The sequence below is a fragment of the Agelaius tricolor genome, unplaced genomic scaffold, assembly GCF_023055355.1.
Source record: "Agelaius tricolor isolate 1412-34295 unplaced genomic scaffold, bAgeTri1.0.p SCAF_7, whole genome shotgun sequence".
Classification (NCBI taxonomy): Eukaryota; Metazoa; Chordata; class Aves; order Passeriformes; family Icteridae; genus Agelaius; species Agelaius tricolor.
In genome coordinates this window covers 18,765,126-18,779,343 of record NW_027269267.1, presented here as the reverse complement: position 1 = coordinate 18,779,343, position 14,218 = coordinate 18,765,126, and the positions used below count along the sequence as shown (strand labels likewise).

Genomic DNA, 14,218 nt, shown 5'->3' with positions numbered 1-14,218 from the left:
CATTTGCTGTCTCTGTGGTGTGGCCACTGCAGGTGGGGACACCACCAGAATGTGTTCATGTCCATCTGTCAGGACTTCCAGGGTACTCTGGGAAGCAGAGGGTATAAGGAGACCTTGAGTTTGCTTAAATCCCTTTGAGCTTAAACACTTCGTGTTTAGTGTTCTGGATTTTTAGCTCCTGTTTAATACTGTTTAGACTGGTGTGTTTTACTGAGTTTAAGGGGAAATTTTGGATGTATTACAGGTATTAAGATAGAAATGTATTTTTCTAATCAGTATTTTTTTTTTGTGTGTCTTAAAGTGTATCCAAGACTCAATGAAAACAAATGAAGAAATAGAAGATAAAGAGGGAGTAAAATCTGAGCATGGTAGCACTGCTGCTGAAAATAATGTAAAGGATCCTCCTTCCAATCCATTAGAAAAATACATGAGAATAATTCAGCAGAGCAGAGAGCAGGAACTGGCAAACAAGGTGATTATTCTCAAAACACAGTCCCAAAAATATTATTGACCAATTTGTGTCTTGCTAGGCTTGCTTAGAATGAAAACAATTTTCACATTTAATTTTTTCTTCATTTATAAACTTTATGTAGCAACCTGCAGAGCAGAGTGTTTGGATTTGTATTGGAAAAGTGTGATGATCCAAAAGAAAAAACATGGGAAACTTTGTTCTGTAAGGGTTACTGGTATCCTCTGGGTGGGGGGTTTGTTAGTTTGTTTTTTAAGGTACCAGGACAGTATTTAAAAGTCCTCAATTTTTAGCTTAAACTGCATTTAAGTACGGTTTGAAGCCACGCACGTCAGGTTGTGTTCCTGTAACACAACAGAATTTATTCTGGCAAAATGGAAAATTGAACTGTTAAAGAAGAGGTATGGGTGGACATTACTTCAGTGAAGGAATGCAGGATGCTTTTGTTCAGACATGATCCCAATCTAAATTTCCAAAGTGTTACTATTCTAGATCCAGTGTAGCATTTATAGAAATAGGGTTGGTCCTTTGGAAGATTTTTATTTTCAGTTATGAGCCTTAAAGATCCAGATACTATTATTAGATCACTTTGACATTAGAACTGGTTAGAGAAAGTGTATTTTCCTCTTGGTTACTAGGATTCAAAAAAAGAAGAAATAAGAGAAGGGTCACCTTCAGAAGGACTTCTATCTACTGAAAATGATGACAGGTAAGGCTCATGTATGAATCACTTCTGGTACTCCATACTAACAAATTATAATAACAACTCTAATATATAGTTGTAATAGATTTAGTATGAATTATGTTAAGAGACGTCTGCCTCCTTAGAAACCAAATAAATTATTAATCAAAAGCAATTGTATCAGAAAAATTGAGGATCCTTCCAATTCTTGTACATGCAAGTTAAGCACTGTATGTAACTCACATCTGAGAGCTCTGTTTCAGTAGTTGTGGCACTCATAACTTTTTCACCGAGAGCTGGAGTTTGAGGGATTGTTCTTGGGTGATGACAGCCTGGGTAAAAGTTTGTCTGTGCTGCACCTCACCATAGTCTGTTCCTAGCTTTGATTTTTCAGTAGCATTGTGGACTTTTAAGATGCTTTATTCAGAGATTTTGTCTGCCCCCACTGAATCACAACAACCCAGGCATTTCCTCTGCTTCTCTAGGCATTGATAAATACAGATGAATGTTTTAGTTGCTTGCAAGAGAAAAACCAAACAATCCTACTCCCAATCTTTCAGTTTTTCCGAGATGTAGAATTGAAAATAAGCAAAAAATATGGAGCAGTTAGAAAAAAACCCCATAAAGGTTCACTGGAACTATAGTAATGATTCACCATTGTCTGTGCTGTTAAACATAACAGACCCTACCCTGCTGCTCCTGAATTGGCACCAGTTGTGTTGTTTTCTCTTGGTGAGCACTATACAAGATAGTTCTGCTTTTTGAGGTGATGGCTTTTAGTTAATGAAGGCCCAAATCCTCCTGCTTTAGGGTTGGTTTTATTGCCAGCAGTTCACTGGAACAGCAAAGGCAGTCTCTTCTGTTTTAAAATGAGCATTAAGATTTAAGATAAACTACATTAACTGGTACCACTTTCTTTTCCTCCCTCCTATAATCAATATAGTCTTGCAGACATTTCTCATGGAGACGTGGATGAAAGCTTCTGGTGAACCATAACTACTGATATTTTAATTTTTATTATTATTATGAGAAAGATATTTTTTAAGTCGTTTTGTGCCTTTAATAAATGTTAGGCAGCAACACTGCGGGCTGTGTAATTATAAATTAATAAAGCTGATTTTGATCTGTTTCATCACTTCAGTCATTCATTTCAAACAGGGAGTCCTGACGTGTTACTAATCCAAGAGGAAGCCCTTGGGTGGGGTGAGAGAAAGAACAAAGCAGGGAACAGAAACTGATCAGTATGTTTGGGTGGATTTGTGTTGGCACTGAATTCCTCTAAACTTTGTCAATTTTGCCAACCCCCGCCCCCCCCAACCCCTTCTCCAAATGGTTCAAAGTGTGGATGAAAGGAAGAAAAAATTCCCTCATCATCACCTGATTTAAAGGTGTCCCGTGGAGGCACTTGGCTCACACAGCTTCAGAGCATTGAGTGTGACAGACCCAAAATAAGGTGTCCCTTCTGCTGCACGGCAGGGGCAGGAGCCACTTTCAAAAGCAGCCCCTCTCATGGATCACCTCGTTGGTATTAACCAGCCCAGAATGGAGAGATTAAAATAAAAATGCTATTTAACTCATCTTTATTTAAGCTTTGTATTTTGTAGGTAGATTATAGGCAAGATCATTAAACTTTATTTACAGTATAAAATACAGTAGTTTTTATCAATGAAGTAATTTTGGGTGGCAGCATATATTACAACTTGCACTGCATTTGAGGCTGCTCATCTTGACCTAACTACAAGAACATGAAGCCAAGTTTGACAGAATTTAGGGGCAAAAAAACCAAAGTTCTGTCTTAAATTCACTGGATGTTTAAACACAATGTACCAAAACTGTGACAGATACAAGCTCTGCTTTTTGAAATGGAGCTAAAATGTGATGTGGTGGTTACTCTGATTTTGCATACTGCTTAATTTGCTATTGCAGCCACTCTGGCCTTTACAGAATTTCTGAGTGACTGAGAATTTCTGGATGTTGGGAAGGGGTAGTGCTTGTTGCATTATGCTGGCCTGGAACAACTACCACTACTGCATGCTGCACACAGCTGCTGCTGCAGCTGCACCTGCAGAGCTGCCCTGCCCCATGCAGGAGGGCAGGGAGCTCTGGAACAGAACATGTTTCACCTCAGATAGAGACATAAAGCCTAGAGATGCACTGCCATGGAGTAGCTGTAGGTCTGGGTTCAAATAAGCATACACAAGTGTTGTCTATTATCTACAAATATTTATTTTAACACTTGGATGTAACTACAGGAAGCCCTTGGCACTGATAGAAAATATTGATTCACTGTTAGGTTACAAAAATTTATACATAGCAAAATTTAATGCTCTTTACATAAAAATATTAGACTACTTAAACAAAACTTCAAAAACTCCCAGTAATAGCTACACTGAATTAGAAAAGAATTAGGCTTTAAGACACTGCCTCCATTATTACCCTTATGCAAACACTGGGCTAGAACATCACCTGCATTGCTGTAGAAATGTCTCCTTCATGCAACAGGTAAGAACATACACTAGGCTATTTTTTCATATTTGCTCTACATCAATCAACTTTGCCCCTTTTTTGAAACTGTCAAATTAGACTTCAGTAGTTAACAAAAGAAATTATATTTGAAGTTGATACCCCCCAAAAATGCCTTTTCTCTTAATACTGATTTGAAGGAATTTGTGCTTCCTTTGATGTATATTCAGCAAACAGTCAAAACTACCAAACCACACATCAGCTTAGCAGGGGTATGACTTGAATATTTAATTTTTTCAAATGAATGATGTATTTTACTTCCCCCCCCGACATTTATATATATATATATATATATATCATATAGAACAAACACCAAATATACCATCACTAATACTCAAGATATCACTGAATGCTTCTGAAAAAAAACATTAATTAGAAGGCAGACTTCTATGGGAAATGACTTTAAAATGGCACCAGTTTCTTTGTTGTTTTTTTTTTTTCTGAACACCACGTTTTCTTAGTGTGCTAATTAATTTGTAAAAAGGTAACACATAAGTACTGACTATAAATTTGCTAAGCACCAAGATAGAGAAAGGTGGACATCCTGTATTATTTTTATGGCTGCAAATTTTATTGTTTGTGTAAAACTCTGCAAACTTTCTCATCCGCTCATTTGGAATTGTCAGATCAGTGTCATTTTAATAAGGTAACACTTTCACTTACTTAAAATGTAGGATAATGGTCTCCTGCCACTATATAAATGCTACAACATTTATAGAAAATAAATATTAAGGCAAAGCTGACATTTATTTTCAAAGAAGGGGATCATTATCCAGATCCAGGGATCTACATTCCATTAAATAGTTAATAAAAGGATTAGAACTTGGGAGATCTGCTCGCCCTTCAGGTGAGCACAGGGACGCGATGGCTTCATGGTGGCAGTGTGTGGCACAGGAGTGCAGCTGCTCCCATGGCCCAGGTGTGGGTGCTCCCAAACAGCCCCCCTGCACCACCTGGGAGCTGCTGCAGCTGTGCCATCACACACACACGAGCTCCTCTCTCTCAGGAATCCCAGCTGGGCACGGGTTCCTTTGGGAGGTGCTCAGTCACGCACCCTGCACTGCCTGAGGTCTGCACAGATCTGCTGCCTGCTTGGCCGGGGCACCTGCCACTGGTTTGTGCAGGGCGTCATGCTCTAGGAGCAAGTCAAATGTTAAATACCAAGTCTCAAAGAAGAATAATTTGGTCACTTTTTGTAAAGTGTTGCCTTTTAAAATGCCTGGAATAAACCCTCCATTCTCTTTTAGAAAGGATGGAAGATTACCAATGGGACGATTTCCCTAAAAAAGTTTTCCAGGAGCTGGAATGTGAAGCTTTTACACTTCTCTCTAATTTCGTTTGCTAGACACATATCTGTACTGCAGAGCAGCTATTTGCTGATTTGTCAGAGCTAGAGAACTCTTCTGCTGAATTAATGTGGCAGACATTTATGTGTAAGAATTGAGTTGCTCTTTTGACCGAGACTGGATATCCTGAAGCTCCTGCTCTTCTTTTGCTTTGATATCTTGGTAGGCCTGCATTTTGCTTGCATCCTTTAAGTAGGCCCAGTTAGAAGACAGTATCATGAGGAAGTGGATCTGGAAGAGAAGGGTGAGCATGATGGCGAGTGAGCATGTCAAGAGGCAAAGCAAGCTGCTAGTCAGATTAATAGACGCTCTTTAAAATAACAACCATAAAAAATAGTTATTCTACGTTAATAAGCATTCTGTTATTAAAACAAGCACAGAGGCTATTTTTCAAAGATCTCTAGAATTTGGCATGCTAATAATTCAGTTGGTTATTCACAATTTAGAGAAAGTTAGTACAACAATATTAAAATGAGCTACAGAGTTGTACGGGTCAATTAAAATGCAGAATGGGGGGGAAGCAGGAACAAACAGTTTTGTATGTGGCAGTATACGGAATCTGTAAACTATGAGGTGCTCAGAAGAAGAACTGCTCTCTAAGGTCGTGGTGTTTATGCATATCCAAGCCCAGAGCCCGGCAGGTCTTTTCCCCCAACAAGCAGATGAGAATTCCACCCTCCCCCTGGAAGAAAACCTGAAACTGTGAACTGTTTTATTCACGAGAACAAGGCTACATTAACACATCGAAAAATTAAACATCAAAACATGAATCCAAAACTAAGCAAAAGCATGCAATGTCTGGGTTAAGAAGTCTTAATCCTGCATTTTTATAGCTACATTTTAAACTTCCATTGTCCAACCTCAGGTGAAGAGTTGCGTATAGCAAACGGTTCTCTTTTTAAATTATTATGTGTTTGTTTTTCTAGTTTGTGCATTCATCTCTTGCCAACTTCTTTTGCCCATACTTCATGCAAAAACATCTACATCTGAAAACATTGATTTGCTTCTCCTTCTTTTTTTCCCCCAACACTGTTAAAAGGTCCCTGTGATCTATGCATGGTTTTGCTTCCTGTGCAGTCATACTTACATTTTGAGATCTGGCTACTGAGAAATCAGTTACTAAAGTGCAGCCATACAAGAGCAGAAGCTATTCATATGCTGTTTCTTACTAGTTCAGGGTCCAAAAGAACGTGATTGTTTTACGCAGAGCTAAGACAAGGATTTCTTTTCTTAGAGAAAGAGTATCATTTGGCATGCACTTAAGAGTAAGAGAAAATAATTGATTTCATCATCCATGGAATCACTTGGAAATACAAGCAAATTAATTCATAATACCTGGGCTTCTGACCTCTGCCAACATAGACTGGCACTACTTTATTATTCCTTTCTTTCACACCATATATATTTTGCATGCTTAGGGGCATTTGTATTTGGTGTTCATGGTGAAGAATAAATTAATGCATCTGACCCTGAACTGTTCCAGTATTTGTTTGAGATGACTGTTAGAAATCAAGTGGAGACCTGAAATGAAAACATCCCCTTTTCAGAAGGATGCTTTATAAACACCCCTACAGTAACTGAATCCTCTCAACATGAAAAAATAGCCAGATCTCATCCACATCATAGTTCATATACAAGAAGTCATTTCATTAATCTGATAAGCTAAACGATGCTTACTGAAGCTATTTACAATTACTGTAACAAAATCCAAAAAGCTAGACTTTTAGTCTAGGGTGTCAGTGGTATTTCAAGCTACGCAATGCAGCTTTTTACTGGGCTTATACAATTTAGAATTTAGTGCAGCAATCTTCCCGACTCTTAAACTTCAAAACAGCATAGTTATATGTAGTAGCCATCATGTAGATCAGCTGGTGGAAGAGAACAAAATACAGGAGAGTAAGATACAACAAGGTGACGGCTCAAGCCCACTTGGGCAACTCTCGATACTTTTACAACAGATGTTACTCTGAGCTCCTTCCAGGGTGAAGATGCAAATAAATAAACCTGCCATTTCTCTGGGGAGGATAACCCAGTACAAGCCCTAAGGCCATTTTGTCAGCCAGTTGTGAGTACTACACCAGGGCTTGGCTGGCACAGGGTTAGAAGCTGGCCACTAAAGGAAGCGTTAGACATAGGAACCGCTACCTGGAACGGGCACTGCAGGGTTGGACCAGTCAATCTGCCTGGCTCCAGGCAAAGGAAACCAAGAGGTTATAAGCAGCTGATCAAATAAACTACAAAAATGAAAATAAATAGTGGAAATAAAAGCAGAAAAAGTGGATAGAAGTAGGATTTTGAAAGGACATGCAAATCATTTTTTCCTAAGTATGGGGGAGCGGGTTAAGGTGACTTCCTAAAGCAAAAGTTGGGGACCTGCTGACTTGTGATGACCAAACCACAGCAGCAAATAATTGTGATTACAGCTCACCCCCCTTCATGTCTAGTATCACTACCTTTAATATATACAAAATTTCATCTTAAAGCATCTTAAGCCTAAAATGAACATTTTTATTTATAAAACAGCAAAAAATACTACCCACCAATGCTATGACAGTGGCACCAGCTCCAGCACAAGCCACAATGAACAGGTGGTAAGACATGTAGAACTAGAGAAAAAAACATGTTTAAAACATTGAAGTAATTCATTAGGAATAGTATAAAATGCATTTCAAGTGTTCTAGAGAATAAAGATAATAAAACCATCTTTCTAGCATGGTAGCAAAGCTTTAGAAAATAAAAGTGTGAAAATAGTTTTCTTTTTTGATGATGCAATAATTACTTCATTGTTACAATTAAAGCAATCTCTTTATACTACTAGCATGAGTTCTCTCCAAAAACATCAATCAGCTATTTATTACATGGAGCCCAAGTGACTTGTAGGCAAAAGCTGCACATAGGTTACATTTCTGTACCTCATTCGTGTTGCAGATGTTCTCTAAAATTGGGCCACAGGCTTTGCCAGGTACAGCATTCCAAGGAATAATACCTGAAATACCACAGAAAAGAAACCACTAATTTTAGCAATCAACACAGGCTTTCTATTCCTCTCATCTTTTTCACCCTCTTGCCAGTTGTGTTCCCATTCGGGGCGCCCATGCGTTGACCAGAACAGCTTGGAGATGGCAGCAGGAATTCAAACAACTCCCTCAGGTTGTGCTTTCTCCTCACACTGAGGGCTGCTGCTAAGGCATGTTCTCAGATGTGGTTTTCATATCTGGCAGCCTAGCAGTTGGTTGGGTTTTTGCACTTTGGGTCCAGTTGCACACTCTGCCTACTCCCCCACTCAGCACAGAAGAGAGAATCTGCATCTCGGAGGTACTTGGCACCTTTCAGGGTAGCACTTACTAGATGAGGTTCTACTTGAACAAGAAACTACTGTGGAAGGGTGTGAATACAGATCTAGAGGGAAGAATTACAGGATTTTTTTCTGGTTTAGTTCCAATAGGTAAAAAACATCAAGTGAACACTGCCACATGAAAGTTCAGTCTCCTGCACCTCATATACTCCAGTGACTTTTCTTACATGATTGCAAGTCTGAAAAGTCAACAGAATCTAGCAGATTTAAAATAACAAATATTTAGGCCAGTAACAAATGTAAAGCTTAAGCAAAACCTATTTGAATTAAGAGAAACCCAGTTTGTTTTCCCATAAAACTTTGCATTTCAACCCAGCTGGCTGGAATTAGCAACTCTATATGTGGCAGGTCATTGAAATGATCTCAGGATGGCATGGCTTTCAAGAAGATTTTATAGGATTTTCTTCCAAGTCAGCTTCTTCTCTGCAACTGCTACGTACAATTCCAGCCTTTTAGCTATTGCTTCCACCCAAAAATGTGAGGAAAGTTCAGTGACACATGTTGTCTGTTAGGGAGCTGTTCTCTTTCCATCACACACTGAAACCCTAATGGTTTTACTGCTCAGGGGAACAATACAACCCTAGACAGCACTAATGCAGCTGCAAAACAACCAGGAGAAGCAGGAAGGTGGAGGAGCACATCTCCCTTCACTCCTGGGCTTTGCTGCTGAAGAAAATGTCTTCTCAGCCTCTCTTGCTGAGCTGCTAAAATAGAATGTATATGTTAAACTGATTTGAAGACTTGCTTTTAAAATTAGTGTGTCATTTCTTCTACTGCACTTACCTGGACAGGAGAGCAAAGCCAAACTTTCTTACTTTTTCGACTTTGAATCCACTTTCTCAGCTTTGAATGACTTAGTCCAAAGAAAGAAACATTCCTAGAAAATGCTAGCTAGAATGAAGCCAAAGGTAATGGTGACAAAAGATCTTCTGCACAAGGGAAGCTGAAATGAATAACTTCAGGAAAAACTCACCTTAAGAAATGAAAAGCCTGACCTTATTTTAAGTTATTGTCCCAGCTCCCTCAGATTTCTGCGTGTCATCAGAAAGCAGTATTAACTCATTAGTAGTTATGGCAGACTTTTAATTGCAGGTTTTTGTTTTTTTAACTGAGAGTAATTGTCAGTGCAACATTCAGACATTTACTTCATCTTTAAATGTGAAACAGTTTTCTGAGAGAACAGAATATATGCATATGGGTTAAAAACCCACAATCTGGTTATCTGTTTCTCAGCACTGTGTCCAAGCAGTTTATTTTAGGGCTGATCTATTTTCAAACCTAATATTACAGTATTGGAAGCTGCTACAAAATCATTTCAGATAAGTGACTTGTCAGTTCAGTTAAATTGATTGCATCTGGAAAGAGATCAGTGTAATGTGAATTAATTAGAAAAGTAATAGCACATTCAGAGATAGAAGATGCTTTTGCATTTGATTCATCTGATAAGGCTGAGACAGAACTATGAAGACCAAGGAGGATGGATAAAGGATGTAATCAGGATTAAAATGGGTACCGTATTGCCTGATGTCCACGCAGATCTGGTCCCCTGGAACTGTCACATTGCTCTGAAAAGATTTGATGACTTCACAAGTTGACCAGATGTTATAGAACATAAAGACAGGCACAGCGGAGAAGCCGAAGACCCCGAGCCAGGCCACTCCAAGCACATAGGTGAGGAAAACAAACTGGGCAGAGAAAACACAAACACTTTGTGTTTATCTTTGAAAAGACTATTTAAATTTTCCTTAAAAATGCTTCAAAATAAGCTTAAGCATTCTTTCAGAATTCAAGTGAGCAAGCATTTGATTTTCAAGCACACAAAATCAGTATTCTCATTGCTTACAAATACTTTGGTAGTTTAAGTGCTACAGAGAAAGTAATTCAGACATTTCCTTTTTCATCAGCCTGCTTGAGTAAACAGATTGCCCTCATGTGAAAGAGCAGCCCATTGATTTCTCAAGATTCTCAGCTAAGCAGGGATGCTGGTTGTAGGCTAAAACCAATAAATTCCAACAAAAATCAATTTAAGGGTTTTTTTTTAAATTAACTGTAACATACTAGCATTTCTATACAACTTGCAAATCAAAACCATGCAGTGAATCAATGCTCACAGAGCTCCCCCACACTCCCTGATATATTGAAATCAATTTGGAATGTAACATTTGAAAATATCTATTTTTGCAAACATACCATGACCATTAAGAGCAGATCAGAAGGATTCAGTTGGTCTAATACTCACTGCCAAGCAGAAAATTAATTACTTCACTTTAGAAAATCATGGATTTATCCACTAAAATTTGCTGGTTTGGGTTTGCTCTTTAAAAAAAACCCACTACATTACATGTATTTTCTTTGGTTGGATTAAAAGATGTGGCACTGATTGCTTTGAAAATCTCCAGCTTCCTCTTCCCACTAACCCCCTTCCCTTTTCCCTCCTCTTCAAAGTGTTATGGTGAAACAGTAGCTCTGGCATCAGTTCCTAGCTCCCTCCTCCTGGTGAGACCAGGATTTGGATCCCACTTGGAAGGTGGGGGATGCTGTTACATCTCCCAGGCTCTCTTTTCAGTGTTAGCTGTGGCTGTTCTCTCTTAGCTGCAGTGGGCTGGAAAGGCTTCGCTTTCAGTAAAGCACTGGTTCCCTACTACCTTAAAATTTGTGTGCCAGAGGACAACAGCAAGGATGGGAAAGGCTCTCAGGGGGGAGGATTCTCAGCCTGACCCAGAACAAAGGACTGAACTAATGCTGCAGTGGTGGAAATTTGCATCCCCACAGGTTTTTTCCAGAACAATCCTACAAGTATTTAAGCAAGAGCTGAACAACTGGTTATGGTTCAGTCAAGGGAGGTGGTGTGTGGGGAGGTGGAAGTTCTTGCAAAACTGTGGTCCATAAAACCCCAGCTAGGCTTTAATTTATAGACAACTCCACTGGAATACCCTATTTCATATTAGATAGCACCATACACCAGACCTGTACGTTTTGTGTGAGAATTGAAAATCATCTCTTTGGACTTTGGGAAACACCAAAGGTTAAAGGATTTCTGTAGATACACTACAAATAAAACATGAGTTTGCATATGTGTTTGTGGAAGTGTGCATGAGAGGAAGTGCACAAAGCCTTTAAATCCTAAAATAGCCAGGAAAAAAATACACTGACTCTCACATTTAATGTGATAACTGTGGGAAATGGCTATTCTGCATTACCAGAGCCAACACAAATAATTCAGGGAAGATGGAAGTCTGTCTTCTGTAGCAACCCTATGCAAGATGGGACTGCCTTTCAGGACTTTGCTCAGTAATGTAATGAAAGAAGAAGTAGAGGAGCTCTTGATCAAAATGGCAAAAGGTCACTGTATGTCCAAAAGCCTGTTGCCTGTACCCAGCTGCAGTCACTAGTCTGTTAAACATTTTATGTCTTCACAAATCTTGTTCTTGTCCTAAGGTTTTACACAGCAGCACACAGGCACTTTTCCTGTCACCACCAAACATTAATGCAGCTTTATCAGAGCTCCAAGCCATTCCTCAGCTGGTAAATTCTCTCCTTCATTGTATGGACAAATATGGACAAACATGAAAACACATTTTTCTGCCCTATTTCCATGTGTCACACTGGTATTTGTATAAGCAGCTGACAGTCATGTGCCTGCAACTACTCAACTGCACAAGCAATTGTCTGCACTGATGAGATGCATGGATGTGTATGTTTCTACTTTATTTTGGATCTTTTGAAAATACTGCTTTAGATCTAATTTTGCTCCTTGGTGAAGGCCATACTTGCTGGGAAAAAAACTGAGCAAATAGCCACTTAACTGGAAAATTATCAGATGCCTTATTTTTATTAGCTCTTGAAAGATTCAGTAAGTACCCAACAGCACAGTGGAAAATTGCTAACTCTCATGAAAATAAACATGCATCTCTTTTGTATTTAACCAGCTGAAAGTACATATTTTTTAAGTTCAGGATATAGACTGTATATTAAAATGCAACAATCACATCAAAAGCCTCTTCTCTTTTCACCCACACTTTCCCGTGGGCGATCTGTCATACTGCTTAGCTTCCTCCATAACTACGAGCTTTGAATTCAGATTTTCAGTAATAGCTTTGAAATCTTCTCTCAGAAACAGTTATGGCTGTTCTTGCAGAGTGTGCCCTTGGGGACAATGTGGGTGAGAATCTGAAGTTTTATTTTTAGATAAACTTTGCTTACAATTTTGTTCTAACACAGAAGTATGCTGAAGAGAATATGGCTGGTAACTTCAGGGCTTTGCGAAAAAGCCTCGCTGTTCTATCTGTCTGCCTTTTGCCATCTGCAAATCAATACTTGATTCAAGTGCAAAGATGTTGTGAAGCTTCATTCATTCATTACTGTTTGTTGAAGGATCCAGACACTCAAGTACAATTGACTATGGAAGTCAGAGCCATTACAGTTTGATATTTAAATAGCTCTTCAAACCACAGCCATTTTACAGTCTGCCTTTAAGCATCACAAGTGTTCCACGTTTAAAAGCACGAATTTCATTTTGGCTCACATTAAATGTTTTAAAATTAGCAGTCTCCTCAGTTTACTTTAGACCAGTGGGTTCAACTTTAAGACAGGGGAGACCATGGCAGCCCTCACCCAGCCCATCTGCAGCACTTTGATTTAACCAAGCACCCTTGAAGTTCAGAGAAGAACCAAGACATGGATTGACCCTGATCACACACAAGGAGTTAAACAAAGAAGGCAACAACATTCTGTTATTCAAAGCCCAGGAATCAAACTGAGCCCAACAGGTTTTAGCCAGCAAAGACTGATGTTCCCATTTCTGAGCCCACTCACCATTCCACTGATGCAGCGGCCACAGGCTGTTGTTTTGAACTCTCCATGCAGCTCCTTCACAGCACTCGTTGTATAAAAACCTTCCGCCAAAAGGATTATGCCATATAAGAAGAAAAATGATGCAATGCCATAAATTACATACTGCATTAGCTGTATTCTAAAATGGAAAAGAAAGAAATAATATAATTAGATTTCAGTCCTATAAAAACAAAGTCAGTCCTCTCAAATTATAATAAATGAGAGACAACTCCTAGAAACAAAGTTCAAGGCTCCTCAGCATTTGAAGCAAGCAGACTGCAGGAAAACACTGTTACAACTGTGCCCCTTCCCAGGTGAGCAGTCCTGATGTGCATTAGTCCTGCAGCCACCTGGGCATCCCCTGTTGGTGCTGCAGTCCTTGCACTGACTGGTGTTAGGCACCATGTTAAAGCTGCAATTTCACACCTTCACTATGGAGCTTTTACTTTTTCCTCTTACTGCTCTTAACTTGGGAATGGCTGACAGGGACAATATGCAGGGCTTTGAAGTGGCAAAGCCTGGAGCTGCACCCCTGACTGAACTACCAGGCTCTGTGGTTATTCCTTTGGCTTAGGGAAAGGAAGCAGTCCCTGAAATTCACCATTTCCACCTGTGAAATCTGATTTACTTAAGTTTGCAAAAATTTCTGAATTCAGCAATATTTGTCTGATAGAAAACTCACAAACATGCAGTGACTTCTCCTGAGGCTGCTCTACAGCCTGGAAGGGTAGTTCCAAGTGAGCTGGTAGTTTCAGCGCTTTAAGTCACAGCAGTGGTGAGTGCCTCAAAATGTTTGTTGGTGTTTTTTTTAATGGAAGAGTTATTTAGGAAATGCTTCCGTTTTAGGCACTCTGGAACCACTCAGAGGAAGATCATCTCAGGGCACATGGTATAAGTACTTCCCTCAGATGTTATTTGAGAAAGTTCTTGATTTCTTAAAAATCTACCATCTGCAATGACACTCTAACAGTATTTTTCCTTTAGTTAGAATAGGTAGATGAAAAGAATAA

General features: G+C 39.2%; 2 protein-coding genes across 12 annotated transcripts in view; one reads left to right on the top strand and one right to left on the bottom strand.

Annotated features, from left to right (window-relative positions):
* The window catches only part of OFD1 (OFD1 centriole and centriolar satellite protein), a 31,255-nt gene extending 27,398 nt beyond the window's left edge, over window positions 1-3,857 (top strand). For 2 of the 3 annotated variants that reach the window (XM_071430500.1, XM_071430502.1), the window contains 3 exons: window positions 302-472; window positions 1,108-1,178; window positions 2,095-2,283. In XM_071430500.1, coding sequence (XP_071286601.1) covers window positions 302-472; window positions 1,108-1,178; window positions 2,095-2,140 — 288 coding nt within the window. In that variant the 3' untranslated portion in view covers window positions 2,141-2,283. Of the gene's footprint in view, window positions 1-301; window positions 473-1,107; window positions 1,179-2,094; window positions 2,284-2,309 lie in introns of those variants that run through there. The other variant, XM_071430501.1, reaches the window with a different exon arrangement.
* Window positions 2,715-14,218, bottom strand: part of GPM6B (glycoprotein M6B) — a 107,378-nt gene continuing 95,874 nt past the window's right edge. For 6 of the 9 annotated variants that reach the window (XM_071430521.1, XM_071430519.1, XM_071430517.1 and 3 more), the window contains 5 exons: window positions 13,191-13,347; window positions 9,889-10,060; window positions 7,933-8,006; window positions 7,561-7,626; window positions 2,715-5,251 (listed from right to left, as the gene is read on the bottom strand). In XM_071430521.1, the coding sequence (XP_071286622.1) occupies window positions 5,102-5,251; window positions 7,561-7,626; window positions 7,933-8,006; window positions 9,889-10,060; window positions 13,191-13,347 (619 nt within the window). In that variant the 3' untranslated portion in view covers window positions 2,715-5,101. Of the gene's footprint in view, window positions 5,252-5,718; window positions 6,889-7,560; window positions 7,627-7,932; window positions 8,007-9,888; window positions 10,061-13,190; window positions 13,348-14,218 lie in introns of those variants that run through there. The other 3 variants (XM_071430516.1, XM_071430520.1, XM_071430515.1) reach the window with 1 other exon arrangement.